Source organism: Macaca thibetana, chromosome 1 (genome assembly GCF_024542745.1).
Source record: "Macaca thibetana thibetana isolate TM-01 chromosome 1, ASM2454274v1, whole genome shotgun sequence".
Classification (NCBI taxonomy): domain Eukaryota; kingdom Metazoa; phylum Chordata; class Mammalia; order Primates; family Cercopithecidae; genus Macaca; species Macaca thibetana.
The window spans coordinates 30,040,643-30,067,084 of record NC_065578.1 but is presented as its reverse complement, the minus strand read 5'-3'; the positions used below and the strand labels follow the sequence as shown (position 1 = coordinate 30,067,084).

The 26,442-nt window shown below is 45.2% G+C and overlaps 2 protein-coding genes across 23 annotated transcripts in view; one reads left to right on the top strand and one right to left on the bottom strand.

The window, feature by feature from the left end:
* The window catches only part of ZCCHC17 (zinc finger CCHC-type containing 17), a 1,254,002-nt gene that overhangs the window by 285,552 nt on the left and 942,008 nt on the right, over positions 1–26,442 (bottom strand). The window lies entirely within an intron of this gene.
* PUM1 (pumilio RNA binding family member 1) overlaps positions 17,532–26,442 on the top strand; it is a 137,666-nt gene continuing 128,755 nt past the window's right edge. For 10 of the 13 annotated variants that reach the window (XM_050794600.1, XM_050794593.1, XM_050794528.1 and 7 more), the window contains exon 1: positions 23,897–24,269. In XM_050794600.1, the coding sequence (XP_050650557.1) occupies positions 23,907–24,269 (363 nt within the window). In that variant the 5' untranslated portion in view covers positions 23,897–23,906. Of the gene's footprint in view, positions 17,560–23,895; positions 24,270–26,442 lie in introns of those variants that run through there. The other 3 variants (XM_050794617.1, XM_050794607.1, XM_050794622.1) reach the window with 2 other exon arrangements.

Sequence of the window (26,442 nt, the reverse complement as noted above, 5' to 3'; positions counted from 1 at the left end):
AGGGAGTCTGGTTGGTTTTAAAATTTTTATTTTTAGTCCTCACAGTACATTGTTATAATTGTTCCATTTTATTATTTGCTGTTAATCTCCTACTGTGCCTAGTTCATAAATTAAATTTTGTGATAGGTATATACACGTAGGAAAAAACAGTTTATAGAGGATTTGGTACTATCTGAAGTTTCAGGCATTCACTGGGAGATGCTGCTTGTGTCACCTGTGGTTAAGTCGGGGGACTACAGTATTTTCTTTGATTAACTGGCGACTTTTGCCTTCCACATTTATGCCTTTATTCCATTTGGAGTCTACTTTTGTATGTTGTGTTAAGCAGTCACGAGGTTTATTGTGAGCCAATTTTGCCAGCACCATCTCCTAAATAAGCCATCCCTTCCCCAGTGATTGTGGTGTCGCCTTTCTTGTATATGAAGTTCTCATAGCTACGTGGGCTTGACTCCAAGCTTTCTAGTTTATTCCATTGGTCTATTTGTCTGTTCTTGAACAATGCCACAATGAATTTTGTTGCTGTGGTTTTGTAGTATGCCCTAATATCTAGGAAGCCCAATCCTCCCTGTTCATTCAGGCTTTTTTTTTTTTTTTTTTTTTTTTTTGAGACTGAGTGTTACTCTGTCGCCCAGGCTGGAGTACAGTGGTGTGATCTCGGATCACCGCAAGCTCCACCTCCCAGGTTCACGCCATTCTCCTGCCTCAGCCTCCCAAGTAGCTGGGACTACAGGCACCCACCACCATGTCCAACTAATTTTTTTTTTTTTTTTGTATTTTTAGTAGAGATGAGGTTTCACCATCTTGGCCAGGCTGGTCTTGATCTCCTGACCTTGTGATCCACCCGCCTTGGCCTCCCAAAGTGCTGGGATTACAGGCATGTGAAACCTCACCTGGCCCATTCAGGTTTTCCATGATGGAACTTTATTTGTGGACCTTTAATCTGGAATTATTGTCATTAAGACTGCAATTAATTTATGGAATATTAGGGAGTGATGACATGTATATGTTTGGTTATTTCGTCTAAGACTAGTCTCTTTGTTTATATAGATTATCATCTATGTTCATCACTATGCTTTTTTTTTTTAAATTTTTTTTGTAGGGACGAGTTCTTGCTATTATTCCCCAGTCTGGTCCCCAACTCCTGGGTTCAAGGAGTCCTCCCACCTCTGCCCCCCAAAGTGCTGGAATTATAGGTATGAACCACTGCATCCAGCCTTTCAATATAATCTTTAAGTTTTCTCTGTATATGTCTGCATGTTTTTGTTCAGTTCTTAAATACATTAAAGTTTCTGTTGGTATTCTGACATTTTTATTTCTTTCTGTTGTCTAGGCTAGAGTGCAGAGGCAAGATCAGTTTACTGCAACCTTGACCTCCCAGGTTCAAGCCGTCTTATCATCTTAGCCTCTCAAACAGCTGGGACCACAGGCATGCCCCACAACACTGGCTAATTTGTTTTTATTTTTATTTATTTTATTGCATTTTATTTTATTTTTTGAGATGGAGTTTCGCTTTTGTTGCCCAGGCTGGAGTTCAGTAGCGCAATCTTGGCTTACCGCAACCTCTGCATCCCAGGTTTAAGTGATTCTCCTGCCTAAGCCTCCTGAGTAGCCAGGTGCCTGCCACCATACCTGACTAATTTTTTTGTATTTTTAGTAGAGACAGGGTTTCACCATGTTGGCCAGGCTGGTCTCTAACTCCTGACCTCAGGTGAGCCACCCACCTCGGCCTCCCTAAGTGCTGGGATTACAGGAGTGAACCACCACGCCCAGTCTTATTTTTATTTTTTGTAGAGGGGAGGTCTCCCTATGTTGCCTAGGCTGATCTCACACTCAGGGCCTCAGATGATCCTCCTGCCTCAGTCTCGTAAAGTTCTGGGATTATAGGTGTGAGCCACCGCACCCAGACTCTTATTTTTTGAATTGTATTTTCTCTGGTTATTGCTGGTAGAGAAATTTTCTTGCTGTTAGTGGTTTGATAATATATTCAGCAACATTGCTCAGCCTTTCCATAGTTTGTAATAGTTTTTCTGATGATTCTGTTGGCTTTTCCCAGCAGATAGATATATGCAAGCAGTGATAATTTCAGCTCTTTCCTTTGAATCCTTATCTTTTTTTTTTTTTGGACAGAGTCTCACTCTGTCACTGAGGCTGGAGTGCAGTGGCATGATTTTGGCTCACTGCAACCTCCACCTTCCTCGTTCAAGCGATTCTCCTGCCTTAGCCTCCCTAGTAGCTAGGATTACAGGCACACACCACCACATCCGGCTCATTTTTGTAGTTTTAGTAGAATTGGAGTTTCAGGGTTTTACGATGTTGGCCAGGCTGGTCTTGAACTTCTGATCTCAGGTGATCCACCTGCCTCAGCCTCCCAAAGTGCTGGGATTACAGGCATGAGCCACTGTGCCTGGCCCCCTATCCTTTTTTTTTTTTCTGTGAGACAGAGTCTCACTCTGTCACCCTGGCTGGAGTGCAGTGGCCCAATCTTGGTTTACCTTGGCTCACTGAAACCTCCGCCTCCCAGGTTCAAGCAATTCTCATGCCTCAGCCTCCCTAGTAGCTGGGACTGCAGGCACACACCACCACGCTCAGCTAATTTTTGTATTTTTTGTAGAGATGGGGTTTTGCCATGTTGCCCAGACTAGTCTCAAACTCCTGGCCTCAAGTGATCTACCCACCTCAGCCTCCCAAAGTGCTGGGATTACAGTTGTGAGCCACCACGTTTGCGCTGAAACCTTATCTGTTTTAAGTCCTTTGTCTTTCCTCACAGCATTGCCCAGATCTGTAGTCATGTGGTAAACAAGAGTGGTGATTGGGCATCCTGGTTATTTTCTTTATTATTATTGTCACTTAAAAAAAATTTGCAGGTTGGCCGGGCGCGGTGGCTCACGCCTGTAATCCCAGCACTTTGGGAGGTCGAGGCGGGCGGATCACAAGGTCAGGAGATCGAGACCACGGTGAAACCCCGTCTCTACTAAAAATACAAAAAATTAGCCAGGCGCGGTTGTGGGCGCCTGTAGTCCCAGCTACTCGGGAGGCTGAGGCAGGAGAATGGCGTGAACCCGGGAGGCGGAGCTTGCAGTGAGCCGAGATCGCGCCACTGCACTCCAGCCTGGGCGACAGAGCGAGACTCCGTCTCAAAAAAAAAAAAAAAAAAAAATATTTGCAGGCCAGGCGTGGTGGCTCACACCTGTAATCCCAACACTTTTGGAGGCTGAGGCAGGTGGATTACCTGAGGTCAGGAGTTTGAGACCAGCCTGAAAAACATGTTGAAACCCTGTCTCTACTAAAAATGCAAAAATTAGCCAGGTGTTATGGTGGGTGCCTATAATCCCAGCTACTCTGGAAGCTGAGGCATAAGAATCACTTGAACCCAGGAGGCGGAGGTTGCAGTGAGCCAAGATCTGAGATCGTGCCATTGCATGCCAGCCTGGTCAACAGAGGGAGACTCTGTTTAAAAAAAACAAAAAACAAAACAAAACAAACAAAAAAAAGTTGCAAAGATATGGCCCCTCTCTGTCTCCCAGGCTGGAGTGCAGTGCCACAATCTTGGCTCAATGCACCCTCGACCTCCTGAGCTCAAGCGATCCTCCCACCTCAGCCTCATGAGTTGCTAGGACCGTAAGCCGGCACCATTATGCTGGGCCTCTGGCCTTTGTTTTCGGTTTTAAAAGAAATGTGCCAAAAAAGTCTCCATTAAATGTAATATTTGCTGTAGATTTTTGGTAAAAAACATTTTTATACCAAACATTTTATACCATGGTATAAAAAACAAGTTAAGATTCTACTCTCAGTTTTCTGAGCTTAAAAAATATAGCCAGGCACAGTGGCTCACACCTGTAATCCCAGCACTTTGGGAGGCCGGGGTGGGCAGATCATGAGGTCAGGAGTTTGAGATCAGCCTGACCAACATGGAGAAACCCCATGTCTACTAAAAATACAAAATTATCCGGGTGTGGAGGCGTGTACCTGTAATCCCAGCTACTCAGGAGGCTGAGGCAGGAGAAACGCTTGAACCCAGGAGGCAGAGGTTGCAGTGAGCCGAGATTGTGCCATTGCACTCCAGCCTGGGCAACAGAGTGAGACTCCATCTCAAAAAACAAAACAAAACGAAACATTTATATATATATATAAAATACGTCTGAGCTACACAGAGGATTGCTTGAGCACAGGAGGTCGTGGCTGCAGTGAACTGTGATCTTGGGCCTGCATTCCAGCCTGGGCCACAGAGCCAGATGCTATCTCAAATAATAATAATAATAATAATAATAATAGGTTGACCAGCCTGTGCCAATTAGTGAGACCCCATCTTTACAAAAAAACAATTGGCCAGCTACGGTGGCTCATACCTGTAATCCCAACACTTGGGGAGGCCGAGGCAGGTGAATCATTTGAGCCTGGTCTTGAATTCCTGGGCTCAACCAATCCACCTGCCTCGGCCTCCCCAAGTGCTGGGATTACAGGTGTGAGCCAACGCACCCAGTCTGGATAATATATCTTTAATATCACAAACAGAGTCACAGTGTCCACTGAATAATCGTGCTTATATACATATTTTCGCTAAACAGATGTGTCTAGTAATTTTCTACACTTTAAAAAATATTCTGCAAGATCATATAATTGACCAGGGGCATCTCCACAGAGAATAACAGCCAACGAATATTTTGCAGTTTTAATTCTTGTGTTAATATTCTCTTGGCTTTTGCTTATAAGAATCCACATGGGTTTCCTCTCTTTTTCCTTTAGGCTGGCTCTGTAACTTTTTATTTCTTGATTGAAGTCCTTAGCCTGTTCATTCTGAACAATTTTGTCTCCTAAAAAATGTATTTAAATTTCATATTTTTCCCCAAATTCTGTTTTTGCTCTGTCCCACAAATTTTGACATGTAGTGTTTTCATTATTCATTTCTAAGCAATTTCCTCTACAATTGTCTTTTTTTTTTTTTTTTTTAGAGGAGTCTAGCTCTGTCACCCAGGCTGAAGTGCAGTGGCATAATCTCAGCTCACTGCAACCTCTGCCTCCTGGGTTCAAGCAATTCTCATGCCTCAGCCTCCCAAGTAACTGGGATTACAGGTGTGTGCCACCACGACCAGCTAATTTTTGTATTTTAGTAGAGACAAGATTTCACCATGTTGGCTAGGCTGGTCTCAAACTCCTGACCTCAAGTGATTCGCCCACCTCTGCCTATCAAAGTGCTGAAATTACAGGCACGATCTGCCATGCCCAGCCTCCTGTATAATTATCTTAACTCAATAGTTTTTTAATAACGTTGTTTAGTTTCAAGTACAGGATTTGTGGTTTTCTTTCTTTCTTCTTTTCTTTTTTTTTTTTTGAGGCAGAGTCTTGCTCTGTTGCCCAAGCTGGAGTGCAATGGCACCATCTCAGCTCACTGCAAGCTCCACCTCCTGAGTTCACATCATTCTCCTGCCTCAGCCTCCAGAGTAGCTGGGACTACAGGCGCCTGCCACCACATCTGGTTAATTTTTTGTATTTTTAGTAGAGACAGGGTTTCACCGTGTTAGCCAGGATGGTCTCGATGTCCTGACCTCGTGATCTGCCCGCCTCAGCCTTCCAAAGTGCTGGGATTACAGGCGTGAGCCACTGCACCTGGCTCAGGCTGTGTTATTGATACATATAGTTTATCATGAACAGCTGGGCACCGTAACTCACACCTGTAATCCCAGCACTTTGGGAGGCCAAGGCAGGAGGAATGCTTGAGCCCAAGATTTGAGACCAGACTGGGTACTATGGCAAGACCCCCATCTCTACCGAAAAAAAAAAAAAAAAAGACAAGCTAGTTGAAAAATAATGAGATAAATAGAAAGGGGAAAAAAAGAAAAAAAAAAAAAAAAACCACAATAACCCCAGAGACAGAAACATAGACTGAAGTATATAATAACCAAAATGATTGAGAGAGGGCTGTGCACTTTGGGAGGCCAACAGATCACTTGAGCCCAGGAGTTTGTGATCAGTCTGGGTAACATAGTGAGACTCTCCTACTCCCCTGCTCCAAAAAAAAAAAAAAAAAATTAGCCAGGCATCTGCCAGGTGCAGTGGCTCATGCCTGTAATCCCAGCACTTTAAGAGGCCAAGGCGGCAGATCATCTGACGCCAGGAGTCAGAGACCAGCCTGGCCAACATGGTGAAACCCTGTTTCTTCTAAAAAGACAAAAATTGGCGAGGCGCGGTGGCTCATGCCTGTAATCCCAGCACTTTGGGAGGCCGAGGCAGATGGATCACGAGGTCAAGAGATCGAGACCATCCTGGCCAACATGGTGAAACCCTGTCTCTACTAAAAATAAAAAAAATTAGCCAGGAGTGGTGGCGGGTGCCTGTAGTCCCAGCTACTCGGGAGGCTGAGGCAGGAGAATCACTTAAACCCAGGAGGCAGAGGTTGCAGTGAGCCGAGAGTGCAACTCTGTACTCTAGCCTGGTGACAGAGTGAGACTCTGTCTAAAAAAAAAAAAATTCGCCAGGCATGGTGGTGTACACCTGTGGTCCCAGCTACTTAGGAGGCTGAGATGGGAGGATTGATTGAGCTCAGGAGGGTGGGGCTGCAGTGAGCTATGATCACATCACTGCACTCCAGCCTGAGTGACAGAGCAAGATCTTGTTTGTAAAAAAGTAAATAAAGTTTATGATGGCCATATACTCTATCTTTTTTTTTTTTTTTTAGACGAAGTCTTTCTCCGTTGCCCAAGCTGGAGTGCAGTGGTGCCATCTCAGCTCACTGCAACCTTTGCCTCCTGGGTTCAAGCAATTCTCCTGCCTCAGCCTCCCAAGTACATGGGATTACAGGCACCTGCCACCACACCTGGCTAATTTTTGTATTTTTAGTAGAGGTGGGTTTTTGCCATGTTGGCCAGGCTGGTCTCCAACTCCTGACCTCAGGTGATCCACCTGCCTCGGCCTCCCAAAGTGCTAGGATTATAGGGGTGAGCCACCGTGCCCGGCCCATATATTCATTTTATCAATATATAACATACTTATTTACCCTTTACCCTTATTATATATATGTGTGTGTGTACATACATATATACACACATATATACACACACACACACACACACACACACACATATATACACATAGTTTTTTTTTTTTTTTTGAGGTGGAGTTTTGCTCTCATTGCCCAGGCTGGAGTGCAACGGCACAATCTCAGCTCACCACAACCTCCGCCTCCCGGGTTCAAGCAATTCTCCTGCCTCAGCCTCCTGAGTAGCTGGGATGACAGGCATGTGCCACCACGCCCGGCTAATTTTGTGTTTTTAGTAGAGATGGGACTTCTCCATGTTGGTCAGGTTGGTCTCAAACTCCCAACCTTAGGTGATCCGCCTGCCTTGGCCTCCCAAAGTGCTGAGATTACAGGCGTGAACCACCGTGCTGGGCCTACCTCATATATTTTTTAAATAGAGTCCATTTTCTATGGCAGTTTTAGGCTCACAGCAAATTGAGCAGAAAGTACAGAAAGTTCCCATGCACCCCTTGCCTTTCCAAATGCACAGCCTCCACCACTATCAACATCTAGCACCAAAATGGTACATTTTGTTACAATCAATGAACCTACATTGACACATCATCACCACCCCAAGTCCATATTTACATTAGAGTTCACAATTGGTGTTGCACATTTTATGAGCTTTGACAAATTGTATAATGACATGTACACATTTTTTTATTCTTTTTTTTGAGACAGAGTGTCTCTCTGTCACCCAGGCTGGAGTGCAGTGGTGTGATCTCAGCTCACTGTAGCCTCTGTCTCATGGGTTCCAGCAGTTCTCCTACCTCAGTCTCCCAGGTAAATGGGATTACAGGCAAGTGCCACCACACCTGGGTATTACTATTATTATTATTATTTTTAATAGAGATGGGGTTTCACCATGTTGGCTATGCTGGTCTTGAACTCCTGACCTCAGGTGATCCGCCTGCGTCTGCCTCCCAAAGTGCTGGGATTACAGGCGTGAGCCACTGTGCCCAGCCATATGCACTTGTATGCTATCATACAGAGTAGCCCTTATTGGTATTTTTAAACTTAAGTTTATTATATTACATATTTACATTTTTATACTAGCTTTCTTTAGGTTCATATTTAGGTGGTATTTATTTTAACCATCCCTCTTATAATCTTACCCAATCATAGTTTTTGTTTGTTTGTTTGTTTTGTTTGAGACGGAGTCTTGCTCTGTCTCCCAAGCTGGAGTGCAGTGGTGTGATCTCGGCTCACTGCACCTCCACCTCCCGGGTTCTCCCACCTCAGCCTCCAAAGTAGCTGCGATTATAGGTGTGTGCCACCACACCCAGGCTAATTTTTGTATTTTTAGTGGAGATGGGGTTTCACTGTGTTGGCCAGGCTTGTCTCCAACTCTTGACCTCAAGTGATCCACCTGCCTTGGCCTCCCAAAATGTTGGGATTACAGGAGTGCGCCACTGCACCCAGCCAGCCCCATCATAGCATTCTTGTATTTAGTGGTAAGTTTAACCCTTCTATATTTATTGGAATTACTCTTAAGACTTTTTTCTGCTATATTTTATATCTCCTATTTACTGTACATTGTTTTTGTTCTTTTCACAACAAAGCTTTCTTCTTCTGGTTTAAAAGTTATAAACACTTTTAAAGTGGCTTTAAGATGCCGTGGCTTATGCTATAATAGCACTTTGGGAGGCTGAACCAGGCGAATCACCTGAGGTCAGGAGTTTGAGACCAGCCTGGCCGACATGGCAAAATCCCATCTCTACTAAAAATACAAAAATTAGGCTGGGCCTGGTGGCTCACATCTGTAATCCCAGGACTTTGGGAGGCCAAGGCTGGCGGATCACGAGGTCAAGAAATCAAGACCATCCTGGCCAACATAGTGAAACCCTATCTCTACTAAAAATAGAAAAATTAGCTGGGCATGGTGGTGCACACCTGTAGTCCCAACTACTCAGGAGGCTGAGGCAGGAGAATCCCTTGATCCCAGGAGGCAGAGGTTGCAGTGAGCCGAGATCATGCCACTGCACTCCAGCTTGGTGAGAGTGCGATACTCCATCTCAAAAAAAAAAAAAAAAAAAAAAAAAAAAAAAAAAGGCCTGGCACAGTGACTCATGCCTGTAATCCCAGCACTTTGGGAGGCCAAGGTGGGTGGATCACCTGAGGTCAGGAGTTCAAGACCAGCCTGACCAAGATGGAGAAACCCCATCTCTACTAAAAACACAAAAAATTAGCTGGGCGTGGTCACGGGCACCTGTAGTCCCAGCTACTTGGGAGGCTGAGGCAGGAGAATGGTGTGAACCTGGAAGGCTGAGCCAAGATTGTGTCACTGCACTGCAGCCTGGGCCACAGAGCGAGTCGCTGTCTAAAATAAAAATAATAATAATAATAATAAAGGCCAGGCGCGGTGGCTCACACCTGTAATCCCAGCACTTTGGGAGGCCGAGACGGGCGGATCATGAGGTCAGGAGATCGAGACCATCCTGGTGAACACGGTGAAACCCCGTCTCTACTAAAAAATACAAAAAACTAGCCGGGCGTGGTGGCGGGTGCTTGTAGTCCCAGCTACTCGGGAAGGCTGAGGCAGGAGAATGGCGTAAACCCAGGAGGCAGAGCTTGCAGTGAGCTGAGATCCGGACACTGCACTCCAGCCTGGGCGACAGAGCGAGACTCCGTCTCCAGTTTTACCAGGGTTGGTCAGAATTACATAGTTACCAATACCAGAAGTCCAAATTCTTCCTCACTCCTACTTTCCTATGGGAAAAGCACTGTAATAATCATGACTAGCTAAGAAACAAAATGACAGTGGAAATGCTAACAGTGTAACAATTACCTAAGCACCAAAACAATGAACTGAAGTGCCATCCAAGGGAGATTCTACAAATAGAAAAACACAAGTGTAACATAGTTGAAAAAGCAACTCAAACATTGATAGGAAAATATCCACCTCCCCCAAAGAGAAAAATCCTTCCTGAAAATTGAGGGATATAAACTTTACTTGAGAATGCTTTTTTTTTTTTTTTTTTTTTTTTTGAGATGGAGTCTCGCTCTGTTGCCCAGGCTGGAGTGCAGTGGCGTGATCTCCCCTCACTGCAGGCTGTGCCTCCTGAGTTCACGCCATTCTCCTGCCTCAGCCTCCGTAGTAGCTGGGACCACAGGTGCCTACCACCACGCTCGGCTAATTTTTTGTATTTTTAGTAGAGACGGGGTTTCACCGTGTTAGCCAGGATGGTCTCGATTTCCTGATCTCATGATCCGCCCGCCTCGGCCTCCCAAAGTGCTGGGATTACAGGCATGAGACACCACGCCCGGCCGAGAATGCTTTCCATTCAGTTTACAAATACTGGATGATAGGAACATACTAGCCAAATACAGGTTGTTGTAAGAGAACGAAAATCTGTGGAATTGTATCACAGTTGTCTATTGTGGACTTTGTTCTCAGTGGTCAGCAGGGCCAGGTTGGCTGATACACCACTAAGCCTCTGAGCACACCTTGAGAACCGCTACCCTATGAAGAAGTAGCATTGAAAATTTCTGAACCCAGGCTTTCTAGAATGACCTTCACTACAAGTTTCTATTTTGAGGTTTCTATCTTTCTCTGATTAGGTTACAATGGAATGGATTAGGTTTTCATGATTAGATTAACAAAATACACTTCTCAAATCCACCTTAATCCTCTCCCTGGGTCAGCTTGATTAGATTTTTAGGTTTCACAAACCCCCAAAGTTTGACGATATTATCTATTATGTATCCGCTTAACCAGATGAATTGAGAAGATTGCCAAGTTTTAGACATAATTTCCACATTGTCTTGATCAGACAACACTCAGAAAACAGCCTTAGACAATGTTTGGATAAATACGAATCTGTTTCCTTTACCTCTTCAAGTTTTGGTTTTCTCATCTTCTTTAAAATTAGTTTTTAATTTTTTAAATTATTATTTTTTTAGAGACACAGTCTCACTCTGTTGCCCAGGCTGGCAAGCAGTGGTGTCATCATGGCTCACTGCATCCTTGACCTCCGGGCCTAAGCCAGTGAGAGTGGCAGGAGGCCGACAAATGCCTACGCAGATAAAGGTGAGTCCCGGGTGAAACCCCAGCTCCAAGCTGAAGAGCGTTTAAAGCCTGAAGGCCAAGCTACAAGTTAAATCCTCCAACTGGATTGAGAACTTTCTTCCTATTTGGTGCACTTTCCTCCGATTGGGCCCCAGCCTTCACCTTTTTTACATATACCTACCCTTTCCTAATTGGTTTTTCTGCACTGTTGTGCCCACCTTTGAGTGGTGTCTTTACTTGAACCTGTTTTGCATACTCACAAACCAATCAGCACACAATCTCCATTCTGAGTCCATAAAGGGCCCCCGGACCCAACCACCTGGGGAACTTTCCTGCTTTCAAGTAGGGTAGGAGAACCACCCCTCATATCCTCTCTTTGCTGAGAGCTTTCCTTTTGCTTAGTAAATTCTACTCCACTCACTCTCCAGTGTCCATATTCCTAATTTTTCCTTTTTCTGGGTAAAGAACTCGGACCTAGCTGAGCTAAGGAGCAGAAAGACTGCAACACCATCCTCCCACCTCAGCCTCCTGAGTAGCTGGGACCACAGGTGTGCATCACCATGCCTGGCTAATTTTTTTAATTTATAAATTTTTTTTTTTTTTTTTTTTTTTTGTAGAAATGGGGGTCTCACTATGCTGCCCAAGCTGGTCTTGAACTCCTGAGCTCAAGCAATTGGGGATTTCAGGCCATAAGCCACCATGCCCAGCCAGTATTCTCATGGGAAATGGGAATAATAATTTCGTCTATGTCATAGATATTTTGGGAGTTTTAAATGAAATAATGATTATAAAAGTTTTTTTTTTTTTTTTTTTTTTTTTTTTTTTGACAGAGTCTTGCTCTATCACCCAGGCTGGAGTGCAGTGGCGTGATCTCTGCTCACTACAACCTCTGCCTCCTGGGTTCAAGTGATTCTCCTGCCTCAGCCTCCTCAGTAGCTGGAATTACAGGCATGCACTACCACACCTGGCTAATTTTTTTTGTATTTTTAGCAGAGACAGGGTTTTGCCACGTTGGCAGGCTGGTCTTGAACTCCTGACCTCAAGTGATCCGCATGCCTTGGCATCCCAAAATGCTGGGATTGCAGGCTAATTTTTGTATTTTTTAGTACAGGGTTTTGTCATGTTGCCCAGGCTGATATCAAACTCCTTGAGCTCAAGCGATCTGCCTGCCTCAGCCTCCCAAAGTGCTGGGATTACAGGCGTGAGCCACCATACCAGGCGATTATAGAAGTCTTAACACGGTGTGCGGCACAGGTAAACATTTGCTAACAGGACAGTCTCTAGAATTTGTTGGAGGCATTGCTCTGATAGGATTATTTGGGGGCTGGGCTGGTGCCTCAGGCCCTGGAAGGTAATTCTTTAAGGAAATCTATGGATGAGTGTCAAGTATTCTGTTGGGATTGCATGATTTGACTGGATGGGGAGGCACGTGAAGGTTGGTTCCACGTGGCTGTGGCTAAACCGACATTAGAATCTATACACCTGACCGGGTGAGGTGGCTCACCCCCGTAATCCCAGCACTTTGGGAGGGCAAGGTGGGTGGATCACCTGAGGTCAGGAGTTTGAGACCAGCCTGGCCAATATGGTGAAACCCCATCTCTACTAAAAATACAAAAAATTAGTCTGGCATGGTGGCGGGCGCCTGTAATCCCAGCTACTCTGGAGGCTGAGGTAGGAGAATTGCTTCAACCCGGGAGGCGGAAGTTGAAGTGAGCCGAGGTCGCACCATTGCATTCCAGACTGGGCAACAAGAGCAAAACTCCATCTCAAAAAAAAAAAAAAAAAAAAAAAAAGAATCTCTATACCTGAATAATAAGAGCTAAAGTGGAAGCTAAGGAGTGGTTGGGCACAGTGGCTCACGCCTGTAATCCCAGCGCTTTGGGAGGCTGAGGCGAGTGGATCACTTGAGGTCAGGAGTTCGAGACCAGCCTGGCCAACATGGTGAAACCCCGTCTCTACTAAAAATACAAAAATCAGTTGGGTGTGGTAGCGCAGCGCAGGCCTGTAATCTCAGCTATGAGGCAGACTGAGGCAGGAGAATTGCTTGAACCCAGAAGGCTGAGGTCACGCCACTGCACTCTAGCCTCGGCGATAGAGCAAGGCTCCGGCTCAAAACAAACAAACAAACAAACAAACAAACAAAACCTAAGGAGTTAGTAATGGATCTCAGAATGAAATCATGGAGCACAGAACCTGTGGTAAGGTTCTGAAAACTGAAAACTTTGTAACTTTTTCATGTGTGCTCATTTGCTCAATTTTCTTCTGCAGGTTTTCCTATTATGGTTACCAGCACTTTGCAATGTCCTGGCCCCATGAGGCTAAATACTTTATGGGCTTTGTTTCATTTAGTGTTGTATTATTAGCCCCATGTTACAGGGGAGAAAATGGAGGCTCAGAGAGGTTAAGTAAGTGATTTTTTGTCTGGCTCAAGAGCTGGATTTCCAAATACAACATCCTATGGGGTTGTTGAATTTGAGTGTGGACACTTTTTTTTTTTTGGAAATGAGGTCTCATTCTGTCACCCAGGCTGGAGTTCAGTGGTGTGATTACTGCTCACTATAACATCAAACTCCTGGGCTCAAGCAATCCTCCCACCTTGGCCTCCCAAAATGCTGGGATTACAGACGTGCATCATCGCACTGGCCCACACTCTCAGTAGCTGTTAAATTCATTCCTTTTTAAATAAGCAGTTAGTGTATGCCCTGAACTAAGTTGAGGATTCAGAAGTGAATACAACTCCACATCTACAACCAAACAGCTATATTTATTTATTATTATTATTTTTGAGACAGAGTCTCACTCTGTTGCCCAGGCTGGAGTGCAGTGGTGCGATCTTGGCTCATTGTAACCTCCACCTCCCGGGTTCAAGTGATTCTCCTACTTCAGCCTCCTGAGTAGCTGGGATTACAGGCGCCTGCCACCATGCCTGGCTAATTTTTGTATTTTTAGTAGAGACGGGGTTTTGTTATGTTGGCCAGGCTGGTCTCGAATTCCTGACCTCAGGTGATCTGTCCACCTTGGCGTCCCAAAGTGCTGGTATTATAGGCATGAGCCACTGCGCCCAGCTCCAAACAGCTATATTTATTGAGTACTAATTCTGTATCAGGGCCAGGCGTGGTGGCTCAAGCCTGTAATCCCAGCACTTTGGGAGGTCGAGGCGGTAGGATTGCTTGAGCACAGGATTTCAAGACCAGCCTGGGAACCATGGGGAAACCTCATCTCTATTCTTTAAATAATAATAATAATAATAATTCTGTATCAGATACTTTTTTTTTTTTTTTTTCCTTGAGAGGGAGTCTGGCTATATGGCCTAGGGTGGTCTCGAACTCCTGGGGTCAAGAGATCTTACTTCTTCAGTTTCTGGAATAACCGGGATTACTGATGTGAGTCACTGCACCTGGCTGTATCAGCCACTACCGTGTGTTAGTTAATTTAACCATCGTAACATGCGAGAAGAGTATAGATATCCTCATCTAACAGATGAGGGAAGTAGACTCATGCTCCCAAGGTCACACTGCTAGAAAATAGGAAACCTCACACCTTCAACTTCCAGCTCATTCACAGATTAAAATCTCTCTCTTCTGTTTTTTTAAACAAAAGTCACATTCTGTTTTTTTAAAGTAAAGATAAGTCGGACGTGGTGGCTCATGCCTGTAATCCCAGCACTCTGGGATGCCAAGGCAGGTGGATCACTTGAGGTCAGGAGTTCAAGACCAGCCTGACCAACATGGCAAAACCCCGTCTCTACTAAAAAATAGGAAAACTAGCTGGGTGTGGTGGTGCATGCCTGTAATCCCAGCTGCTCAGGAGGCTGAGGCAGAAGAATCGCTTAAACCCGGGAGGCGGAGGTTGCAGTGAGCCAAGATTGTGCTACTGCACTCCAGCCTGGGCGACAGAGCAAGACTCCGTCACAAAAAAAAAATAAATTAAAAAAAAAAAAATAAAGATAATACATACTCAAGCAATGTAAACAACATGGTACTGATTTTCTTATACACTTGTAGAAACACTATGTTAATAATCATTTTAATTTTGGCCAGTGTGTTTAATAGATGAAAATGTTATACTTTAAAGTTGCATTTTTTATTAGTTATTTTTTCTCACCTTTTACAGCTTTGAGATATATTTCATTTTCTTTTCTTTCTTTCTTTTTTTTTTTGAGACAGAACTTTGCTCTGTCGCCAGGCTGGAATCCAGTGGCAAGATCTCATCTTACTGCAACCTCTGCCTTCCAGGCTTAAGTGATTCTCCTGCCTCAGCCTCCTAAGTAGCTGGCACTACAGGTGTGTGCCACCATGCCCAGCTAATTTTTGTATTTTTAGTAGAGGCAGGGTTTCACCATGTTGGCCAGGATGTTCTTGATCTCATAACCTCATGATCCACTCGCCTCTGCCTCCCAAATTGCTGGGATTACAAGCATGAGTTACCATGCCCAGCTGATATATATTTCGTATACCATAAAACTCACTATTTTATTTTATTTTATTTTTTCTTGAGATGGAGTCTCACTCTGTCACCAGGCTGGAGTGCAGTGGCACAATCTCGGCTCACTGCAACTTCTGCCTCCTGGGTTTGAGTGATTCTCCTGCCTCAGCCTCCCTAGTAGCTGGGACTACAGGCGCCCGCCACCACGCCCGGCTAATTTTTTTGTATTTTTAATAGAGATGGGGTTTCACCATGTTGGTCAGGATGGTCTCGATCTCTTGCCCTCGTAATCCACCCGTCTTGGTCTCCCAAAGTGCTGGGATTATAGGCGTGAGCCACTGCGCCCGGCTGTGCATTGCAAACATTTTTTAGCCATTTGTTCTAGTTTGTTGATGGTATCTCTTCCTGTACAGATGTTTGTATTTCTTTCAATCTTTTCTTTTGTGATCTTTTGATTTTGATTCATGAGTATAAACATTTTCCCTCCTCCAGTTATAGAGCTTCCCCCCATATCTTCTTCTGGTCTTTTACAGCATTGTGATTTGTCTGTTTTCAATCTATTTTGAGTTTAGTTTGAGATAGTATGATTAAAGGCCGGACACGGTGGCCCACGCCTGTAATCCCAGGACTTTGGGAGGCTGAGGCGGGCGGATCTCCTGAAGTCCGGAGTTTGAGACGAGCCTGACCAACATGGAGACACCCTGTCTCTACTAAAAATACAAAATTAGCCGGGGGTGGTGGTGCATGCCTCTAATCCCAGCTACTGGGGAGGCTGAGGTGGGAGAATCGCTTGAACCCAGGAGGTGGATGTTGCAGTGAGCCAAGATCATGCCATTGCACTCCAGCCTGGGCAACAATGAACGAAACCCCGTCTCAAAAAATAATACTAAAAAAGAGATAGTATGACTATATCTTAACAAATACGAGTGATTTGAAAAGTCACTTTCATGAAGTGGCCAAATTTCCATTGATATTCGAAACTGGATAGAATAACAGCTAACATTAACATTCAGTGCTTACAAGCAGGGCAGTTTCATGTTCTTGGTTTAATGTTGTGGTGTTGCCCTCTTGAAATTCGTAATAGTATTTGAATAAGGGACCCCGTATTTTTCATTCTGCACCGCACCTCGTCCTGTATGTTGTGGGACCGCTTACCAGGCCCAGGCACTGTACTGAGTACTTGACATACGTTATTCCACTTAATCCTCCAGGCCATTCTGTTAAGTGGGGGTTACTTTCTGTCTTTTTTTTTTTTTTTTTTTTTTTTTGAGACGGAGTCTTGCTCTGTAGCCCGGGCTGGAGTGCAGTGGCCGGATCTCAGCTCACTGCAAGCTCCGCCTCCCGGGTTTACGCCATTCTCCTGCCTCAGCCTCCCGAGTAGCTGGGACTACAGGCGCTCGCCACCTCGCCCGGCTAGTTTTTTGTATTTTTAGTAGAGACGGGGTTTCACCGTGTTAGCCAGGATGGTCTCGATCTCTTGACCTCGTGATCCGCCCGTCTCGGCCTCCCAAAGTGCTGGGATTACAGGCTTGAGCCACCGCGCCCGGCCAAATGGGGGTTACTTTCTTCTTCATGGTACAAATGTGGAAATGGAGGCAGGTCGATTTAAATAAGGCCACAGAGCTAGAAAGCTGCAGAGAAGGGGTTTGAACCCTGAACCTCCAGGGCCAGCGCCGTGCGGGTGACCGTCCGCGAACCCTGCGGGCTGTGGTGCTCGGGGACGAGCTTGCGAGGGCGCGGCGGGGGCAGGGTGCGCGTCCGAGACTCGGTCGAGCTCCGGGCCGGCGGGACCCCGCCTTAGGCCCTGGCGGCGCGCGCTCGCCTAGCGGGCGGGCGCTCGCGCGCAGCGTTTGTGTTGCCTGAGAGTTTCCCGAGTTCACACAGGCCCTGGGTTGGCATGGCAACCAGGCAACCTGTTCCACAGCCGCCAGCCTTCTCCGCACATGCCGCTGCCACCGCCGGGGCCGGGGCCGGAGCCTATCCCAGGATGCACCGCGCCAGCCCAGTCCCCAGTGGGCCGCCATGTTGTCGGAGTGAAAGGTAAGGGGGAGCGAGAGCGCCGGAGAGAGAAGATCGGGGGGCTGAAATCCATCTTCATCCTACCGCTCCGCCCGTGAGTATCCGCACCCCACCGGCCCCAAACGCTGCTCCGGACCCCTAGCGAGCAGATTGTCCCTTCGTATTGGTGTTTGAGAGCGGTTGTGGGGGTGAGAAGGGCTTTGGAAAAGCCGCCGGGGCCCTGGCTGAGGCTTCTCACTCGCTGTTCCTCGTACATGTTTTGGAGTCAGCAGCAAGGCCCCTATTGTTATCAAAGGAGGGAGGGGGTGGGGAGCGGGGTCGAAGCTAGGAAAATGCTGGGGGTTTAGGCCCGAGCCCAGGGCGTAGACGTGCCTCTACGTTTTTTGCCCTGCCCTGTTGGGAACCACCGAAGATTGATGTTGCTATTCGGGTTTCTTTTTTTGATGGGTTTGCGAAGCCCCGAGTCTTCTGTGTGGCCATGGAGTGTAATTCTGTGCCACCCCGATTTCTTCGACTTCTTGAGCTTCCGTGGCAGCGCCGGTGGAGGAGGAACAATAAATCGCTTTAGAAGCAGCCGTGGCCCTTGTCCACAGGCGAGATTCACCGTGGGGGAACTTTGCGAGCCTTAAATGTGGAGAAGTGGCGATCAGGAAGTTTCAGAATGCTTTTTAGGCTCCTGAGTGCTGTGGCCTTTTGTTTCCGTGTGAGCTTGTGTTTTTGGTGGGTTCTTCCTCTTTGAGCCTCCCGGTGTTGGTGTATCTCTTAACTCAAAGAGGGATTCACCCCTTGCTTGTAGGAAAATCTAGATACACAATACTAGATAGTTTTAGTCCTCACAAACGTGCTTGGTAAACATAGGTCATTTGTTTTACTTGTCAGTACCATTCCCACGTCAAGCGAGGAATACACTCCTGTAACTTTTCCCTCCTATAGCACCCCCCCGCCCCCGCCGAAAAAAACAAAGCCAGAAACCCACACACAGCATTACCAGAGAAGGCTTTATCCTCCCGTAACTCTTAAAGGATTGTTACCTTTTATTGTTCAATTAAGAAAACACTGTTCTCAGCCCTCGATACCATTTTGCTCAATTCCTGTTATTACTGGGATTAATTAAGAATAAGATTTTATGAAGCTTTTCCTGGGTTCTGTTTTAAAGTCAGTTAACTTCTGAAACAATAGGCTTAGCATTTTGTTTTTTGAAAGCACCTAAAAACTTACCAAGACAGGCCCACCCTCAAGAAATGTAGCTTCCGATGCAGTTTTCGTAAGCAAAATAAACATTTTGACCCGTTGCTAATTTTAACTTTATAAAACACTCGGGGGCTGTTGATTCTTTATCTGGGCCCTTTGGAAACGCTCTCCGGATTCTGAACTTTGAGTTAGTGTTTTGCTTTAGCCACAATTCATTTTGTTCAAGGCCACAGCTTTTTGAAGTTGGAATTTGTTTAGGTTTGAGATGAACTGCTTTAAAATAAATTTATGACCACAGAATGTTTGTTAAGTGTGGTAAAAATAAACACCTTTTAAACCACTGAGCATTTTAGTAAAAGGTGAGCCATGGAAATAGATTGAACCGTGTTCCTTTGAATTCAACTCAATTAGTGATATTTTAAAAAACTTTGTAAACACTTGAAAGCTGAAAGAGTAGCTAGACTGAGCGCTGCTAGTTGCTTGAAGTACTTATAAGGAGTCATTTGTTAAAAAAATCACATTTTAAATGCTACACCTAAGTTTTTAGTGAGCTTTTCTGATATTTAGGATACTGAGTTTTTAATTTTTGTGCCGTATTTGCCAAAATATTACAAAACTACCCTAGATACATGTTAATTGCTTAGGTATTTGCTCACTTTGAAATTGTCCTGCCGGGTTTTCTCTGGTTTGAGAAACTGCCTTGCCTCTTTAGGTAAAGCAGGAAGTCTTAGGGCATACAGATAGCTTTACAAAAGCCAATTGTTTTGTTTGAACGTTTTTATAGGAGTCTTTCCTTCCCCCCATTCCTTTTAGAATGAAGTTGTGTTTAGTGTGCTTCAGTGATAAACTCCTCTTTTATGTGGATATCTTTGTTAGAAAACTATTGTTTTTTAAAATATTTTTTATTTGTATAATTTGTGAGGTTCAAGTGTAATTTTTACTTGGGTGTATTGCGTAGTGGTGAAGTCAGGACTTTTTGTGGGTCCATCACTGGAATACTGTACATTGTCCTCCTTAGGTAATCTCATTATCCTTCTCTCACCCTCCTAGATAACTATTTTGAGAAGGCTTTTTATTTCAGAAAAGATTGCATTTGCTGTTTTAGGAATTCTGTTATGGACTGGAGTTCCGTTGCCTTAACTAAATTCTAAGACTCTTAAGCACGATGACTTTAAATTTACCAAAAACTTTTACATTTATCTCATTTTGATTAAGAAAAACCCAAAACATTGAGAGTCATAGAGGAAGGATTTCTTTCATTTTCTAGATGAGGAAACAGGTTGTTGGTTTAGTGGCAGAACTTGGGTTTTGGAACCCTTGGCCTGCTTTAGAACAAAGATTGTTAGATCGAGATTTCCTTTTAGAACAAAATGGGACCGTCTAGTATTGGTACTAAGAGAGTAATGGATTCTTTAAAAAACCAAGCAGGGAGGCATTAGGCTGGTTTGCATTTTTGAAAGACCAATGGTGAAACAGGGCTATGACTTTTTGGTTTTGGTACTTGAGCATGGATTAGTGTCTAGGTTAGGCTACTCCAGTACCCTGCTAAGGTTCTGATGGATTGGAATTCTTAAGCTAGACTAGGCATTTCCAAATTAGACTTTAAACAAATTACAGATACCATTGTGTCTTCTTAGGCTGGCTTCAGAACATGAATTTACTTGTGAGAAGCAAATGCTACTTTATCAGAAGGTTTATTTATGCAACAGAGAGATAGTAGATTTGTTATAAATTTGTTTTTGAAGCATCACAGTGGGAGTTGGGAGGAGAGATAAGGCATTTGTAGCAGTAGACTGTTAGGCTGATGGCTTTGAAATTAGACTGGTGGCTGTGGACAGGTGTGTCCTAATTGGTAACTGATTTATTTACTCTGTAGGTTTTTTTTTTTTTTTAAGATGGAGTCTCACTCTGTTGCCCAGGCTGGAGTGCAGTGGCTGGATCTCCGCTCACTGCAACCTCCGCCTCCCTGGTTGAAGCGATTCTTCTGCCTCAGCCTCCCGAGTAGCTGGGACTACAGGCACGTGCCACCACACCTGGCTAATTTTTATATTTTTAGTAGAAACAGGGTTTCAGCATATAGGCCAGGCTGGTCTCGAATTCTGACCTTGTGATGTGCCTGCCTCCGCCTCCCAAAGTGCTGGGATTACCGGCATAAGCCACTGCGCCCGGACACTTTGTAGCATTTTTTAAAAGCACCCACAGGCTGGTAAGTGTTCTATCTTAAATACAGATGTCGTTTTTGATTTTAAGTAACTTTAACGTTTCATAGTAACATTTCAGGGATTCTTTGTTGGTCTTCCAGAGGATACAAGTGAGAGATACTGTTGAGTTACTCCTGCAAGGAGTTAGTAGAAAGAAGTAAGCTTGGGAACAGAACAGATTAGGGTTTGAATCCTTTCTCCGCTACTTGCTAATTGAATGGCCTTGGACACACCACATTTTCCTCCTGTACCTTAGTGTTTTCTTTTGTAAAATAGAAATAATAATGGCTGCTTTTCAGTGCTTTTGTGATGAGACAATGTCTGCGATATATTTGTTACACTATTACCGTGTTGAAGCTTCTGTTTTTTGTTTGTTTGCTTTTGAGACAGGATCTCACTCTTGCCCAAGCGGGTGTGCAACCTTCCACTCCTGGGCTCAAATGATCCACTCACCTAAGCCTCCCGAGTAGCTGGGACTACAGGCACATGCCACCATGCCTGGCTAATTATTTTTAGTAGAGATAGGTCTTGCTATGTTGCTCAGGCTGTTCTTGAACTCCTGGGCTCAAGCTATCTGCCCACCTCAGCCTCCCAAAGTGCTGGGATTGTAGGTGTGAGCCGTCACACCCAGCTGAGGCTTCTGGTTTTTATAGTGAGGCTTTCTTTTTTTTTTTTTTAATAATTAAAAAATTATTTATTTTATTTTATTTGTCTTTTTTTTGAGACAGAGTCTCGCTTTGTCGCCCAGGCTGGAGTGCAGTGGCACGATCTCGGCTCACTGCAACCTCCACCTCCCTGGTTCAAGTGGTTCTTCTGCCTCAGCCTCCTGAGTAGCTGGGATTACAGGCGTGTGCCACCATGCCTGGCTAATTTTTGTGTTTTTAGTAGAGACAGGGTTTCACCATGTTAGCCAGGATGGTCTCGATCTCCTGACCTCATGATCTGCCTGCCTCAGCCTCCCAAAGTGCTGGGATTACAGGCATAAGCCTCCGTGCCCGGCCTCCACTGGCCTTCTTAGAGCCTTATTTCTTAATAAAGTAATAGAGATGGGGGTCTCACTGTGTTGCCCAGGCTGGTCTTCAGCTCCTGGCTCAAGCGATTCTCCCTGCCTAAGTCTCCAAAGGTGCTGGGATGACAGGAGTGAGCCACCGTGCCCAGCCTGTAGTGAGGCTTTCTATACTAATATAAAGCGTTTAAATTTGGTTTGGTCTCATCCTATTTATAGTAGCTGAAGTACTAATGGCATAATGCGATTACAATTAATAGTTGTAAGTTACTGGTAAAAATATTGATGCTTTTAAAAATCAGTGACAACTGAGGAGAGGGCTTAGGCTAAGAGCATTCTGCTGCTCTTCTTGGTCAGAGGGTCTTATTGTTTCTTTAAGGAGTATCCTATCAATATATTGGAGGTTTTTTCTTTTTTTTAAATGAGATAGAGTCTTGATTTGTCGCCCAGGCTGGAGTGCAGTGGTGTGAATTTGGCTCACTGCAACCTCCGCCTCCCGAGTTGAAATGATTCTCTTGCCTCAGCCTCCCAAGTAGCTGGGAAGTGTATACCACCACACCCAGCTAATTTTTGTATTTCCAGTAGAGATGGGGTTTCATAATGTTGGCCATGCTGGTCTCGAACTCCTGACCTCAAGTAATATACCCACCTTGGCCTCCAAAGTGTTAGGATTATAGGTGTGAGCCACCTCACCCGGCCAATATGTTGGACACTTTTTTTTTTTTTTGAGACGGAGTCTCGCTCTGTTGCCCCGGCTGGAGTGCAGTGGCCGGATCTCAGCTCACTGCAAGCTCCACCTCCCTGGTTTATGCCATTCTGCTGCCTCAGCCTCCTGAGTAGCTGGGACTACAGGCGCCCGCCACCTTGTCTGGCTAGTTTTTTGTATTTTTTAGTAGAGATGGGGTTTCACCATGTTAGCCAGGATGGTCTCAATCTCCTGACCTTGTGATTCGCCCGTCTCGGCCTCCCAAAGTGCTGGGATTACAGGCTTGAGCCACCGCGTCTGGCCAATATGTTGGACACTTTAAGGGATCCTTTCAAATTAGACAAGCTGAGCCACATTGCTAATTATATATGGGTTTAGGCTTTTGTTTACTTATTAGCATATGTCTGCTCCAGCTGTAAAGTTGTGATTTATTTATTTATTTAATTAATTTATTTTTTGAGACAGAGTCTCACTCTGTCGCCCAGGCTGGAGTGCAGTGGCGCGATCTCGGCTCACTGCAACCTTTGCCTCCTGGATTCAAGCCATTCTCCTGCCTCAGCCTCCCGAGTAGCTGGGATTATAGGCACCCAGCATCACGCCTGGCTGATTTTTATATTTTTAGTAGAGACGGGGTTTCACCATGTTGACCAGACTGGTCTCGAACTCCTGACGTCAGGTGATCCACCCACCTCGGCCTCCCAAAGTGCTGGGATTACAGGCATGAGCCACCACACCCAGCCGAAGTTGTGATAGTTTTAAAAAGGCTTTTGGGGCTGGGCGCGGTGGCTCACGCCTGTAATCTCAGCACTTTGGGAGGCCGAGGCAGGCAGATCACCTGAGGTCGGGAGTTCAAGACCAGCCTGGCCGACATGATTAAACCCGTCTCTACTAAAAATACAAAAAATTAGCCGGCCGTGGTGGTGGGTGCCTGTAGTACCAGCTACTCCGGAGGCTGAGGCAGAAGAATCGCTTGAATTTAGGAGGCGGAGGTTGCAGTGAGCTGAGATCGCGTCATTGCACCTCAGCCTGGGCAACAAGGGCAAAACTCTGTCTCAAAAAAAAAAAAGCTTTTGTTAATTTAGAAACTGTCAGTTGGTTTGAGGTATACATAAGTTGGGTAGATTGATAGAAGTCTAACATGTTGTTTAACAACATAAACTTCCCTGAAGTTGTAGTATTGAGTTCTAATCTCAATACCATGCCAGAGTGCATGCCACCAATGATATTTATTTATTGCAAAAGATGTGGGGTTCATGTTTTTATCTTGGTGTATTTTATGTTTCAGGAGATGCAAATATTAAACATTTGTAACCTGTTTGTCCTTAGGTGTTGGTGGAATGAGCGTTGCATGTGTCTTGAAGAGAAAAGCAGTGCTTTGGCAGGACTCTTTCAGCCCCCACCTGAAACATCACCCTCAAGAACCAGCTAATCCCAACATGCCTGTTGTTTTGACATCTGGAACAGGGTCGCAAGCGCAGCCACAACCAGCTGCAAATCAGGCTCTTGCAGCTGGGACTCACTCCAGCCCTGTCCCAGGATCCATAGGAGTTGCAGGCCGTTCCCAGGACGACGCTATGGTGGACTACTTCTTTCAGAGGCAGCATGGTGAGCAGCTTGGGGGAGGAGGAAGTGGAGGAGGCGGCTATAATAATAGCAAACATCGATGGCCTACTGGGGATAACATTCATGCAGAGCATCAGGTAAAAAAAAGTTCACTATTTCAGCTTTGACATTCCTTTATAATCACTGTCCACTTAGGATATCTGCTTTCAATGAATGTCTTTAAAAACTTAAATTGCTAATTTCATTTGGTACAAACAGTTACTTGTTTTAAAGGTTGATCGTTGTAATACTGTTACTGGGTCATTTATCATTCTGGTGCTAAATAGTAAATAGCCACTTCATTCATTCATTCGAGATGGAGTCTTGCTCTGTCACCCAGGCTGGAATGCAGTCACCCAATCTTGGCTCACTGCATCCGCCGCCTCCCAGGTTCAAGCAATTCTCCTGCCTCAGCCTCCTGAGTAGCTGGGACTACAGGCGTGCACCACCACGCCTGGCTGATTTTGTATTTTCAGTAGAAACGGGGTTTCACCATGTTGGCCAGGCTGGCCTTGAACTCCTGACCTCAAGTGATCTGCCGGCTTCGGCCTCCCAAAGTGCTGAGACTACAGTTGTGAGCCACCCACGCCTGGCCTATACAATGCATTTTTAAGAACACTTTTTTTGGAACAAAGGATACTTTTTTTTTACTATTGATATAAGAACTGCTGGGGTTGTTTATAGGACAGATACATATTTTTGAATCTTTTCTCTTGGGTGTGGGTGACTTGATTTTAAGATGTTGTAGTTGAAAGTAGGGGAAGTTGATAACATCAGCTGCTCAAGTGAAATTTATTTGAAATGGAACTGATATATTGTGTCAGAGAGCAGTGGTTGTGGCTTTTAGGTTTTAACCACCTTTGTCCTCTTGTTATTGTTTAGTTTTTAATTTTAGCATGTTTAGTCTTATAAATCTAAAACCAAAGTGGGAATCATAGCATATTTTACTGAGAAGAGAGGTTAGCCTGATCATGTTTCCTGACTTCTTGATAGTGACCAACCAAAAGATTAGACTGTTTTGATCAGGGTACTCTCTGAAATTGGGTATAGGTTGAATTTGGAAAGGTTCATTTTGTGTCACCCATCTGAGTACTGATTAGTGAGAACTGACATTTTTCATTAGGACTCTAATCCTTCTGTTTTACTTCAGAAAAAATCAGGTACAAACATACCTGCAAGTCTGAATTTATTATACTTCCTCTGAACCCCCCAAAAGTGAACCATAGTTTTTTCTCTCTCTTTTTTTTTTTTTTTGAGACGGAGTCTCGCTCTGTCGCCCAGTCTGGAGTGCAGTGGCGCCATCTCAGCTCACTGCAGCTTCACCGTCCCAGGTTGAAGCAGTTCTCCTGCCTCACCCTCCCAAGTGAGATTACAGACACCCACCTCCATGCCTGGCTAATTTTTGTATTTTTAGTAGAGAGGGGGTTTCACCATGTTGGCCAGTCTGGTCTTGAACTCCTGAGTTCAAGTGATCCACCTGCCTCGGCCTCCCAAAGTGCTGGGATTACAGGTGTGAGCCACTGTGCCCAGCCTTTTTTTTTTTTTTTTTTTTTTTTTTTGAGACAGGGTCTGGCTCTGTCATCCAGGCTGGAGTGTGGTGATGTGATCTTGGCTCACTGCAACCATGGCCTCCCTGGTTCAAGTGATCCTCCCACCTCAGCCTCCTGAGTAGCTGGGGACTACAGGTGTGCAACACCACACCCGGCTACTTTTTGTATTTTTTGTAGAGACGGGGTTTTGCCATGTTGGCCAGACTGGTCTCAAACTCCTGGGCTCAAAGTGATCTACCCACCTTGGACTCCCAGAGTGCTGGGATTACAAGTGTGAGCCACTGCATCTGGCCACTTCTTTACCATAGTAGAAACAAAGACAGCCTTGGTGCAGTGGCTCACGCCTGTCATCCCAGCACTTTGGGAGGCCAAGGTAGGTGGATCACCTCAGGTCAGGAGTTCGAGACCAGCCTGACCAACGTGGTGAAACCCCGTCTCTACTAAAAATGCAAAAATTAGCCAGGCATGGTGGTGCATGCCTGTAATCCCAGCTTCTTGGGAGGCTGAGGCAGGAGAGTCACTTGAACACGGGACAGGGAGTTTGCAGTGAGCTGAGATCTTGCCATTGCACTCCAACCTGGGCAACGGGTGAAACTCCATCTCAAAAAAATAAAGTAAAAAATTAGCTGGGTGTGGTGGCACATGCCTGTGGTCCCAGCTACTTGGGAGGCTGAGGTGGAAGGATTGCTTGAGCCTGGGCGGCAGAGATTGCAGTGAACAG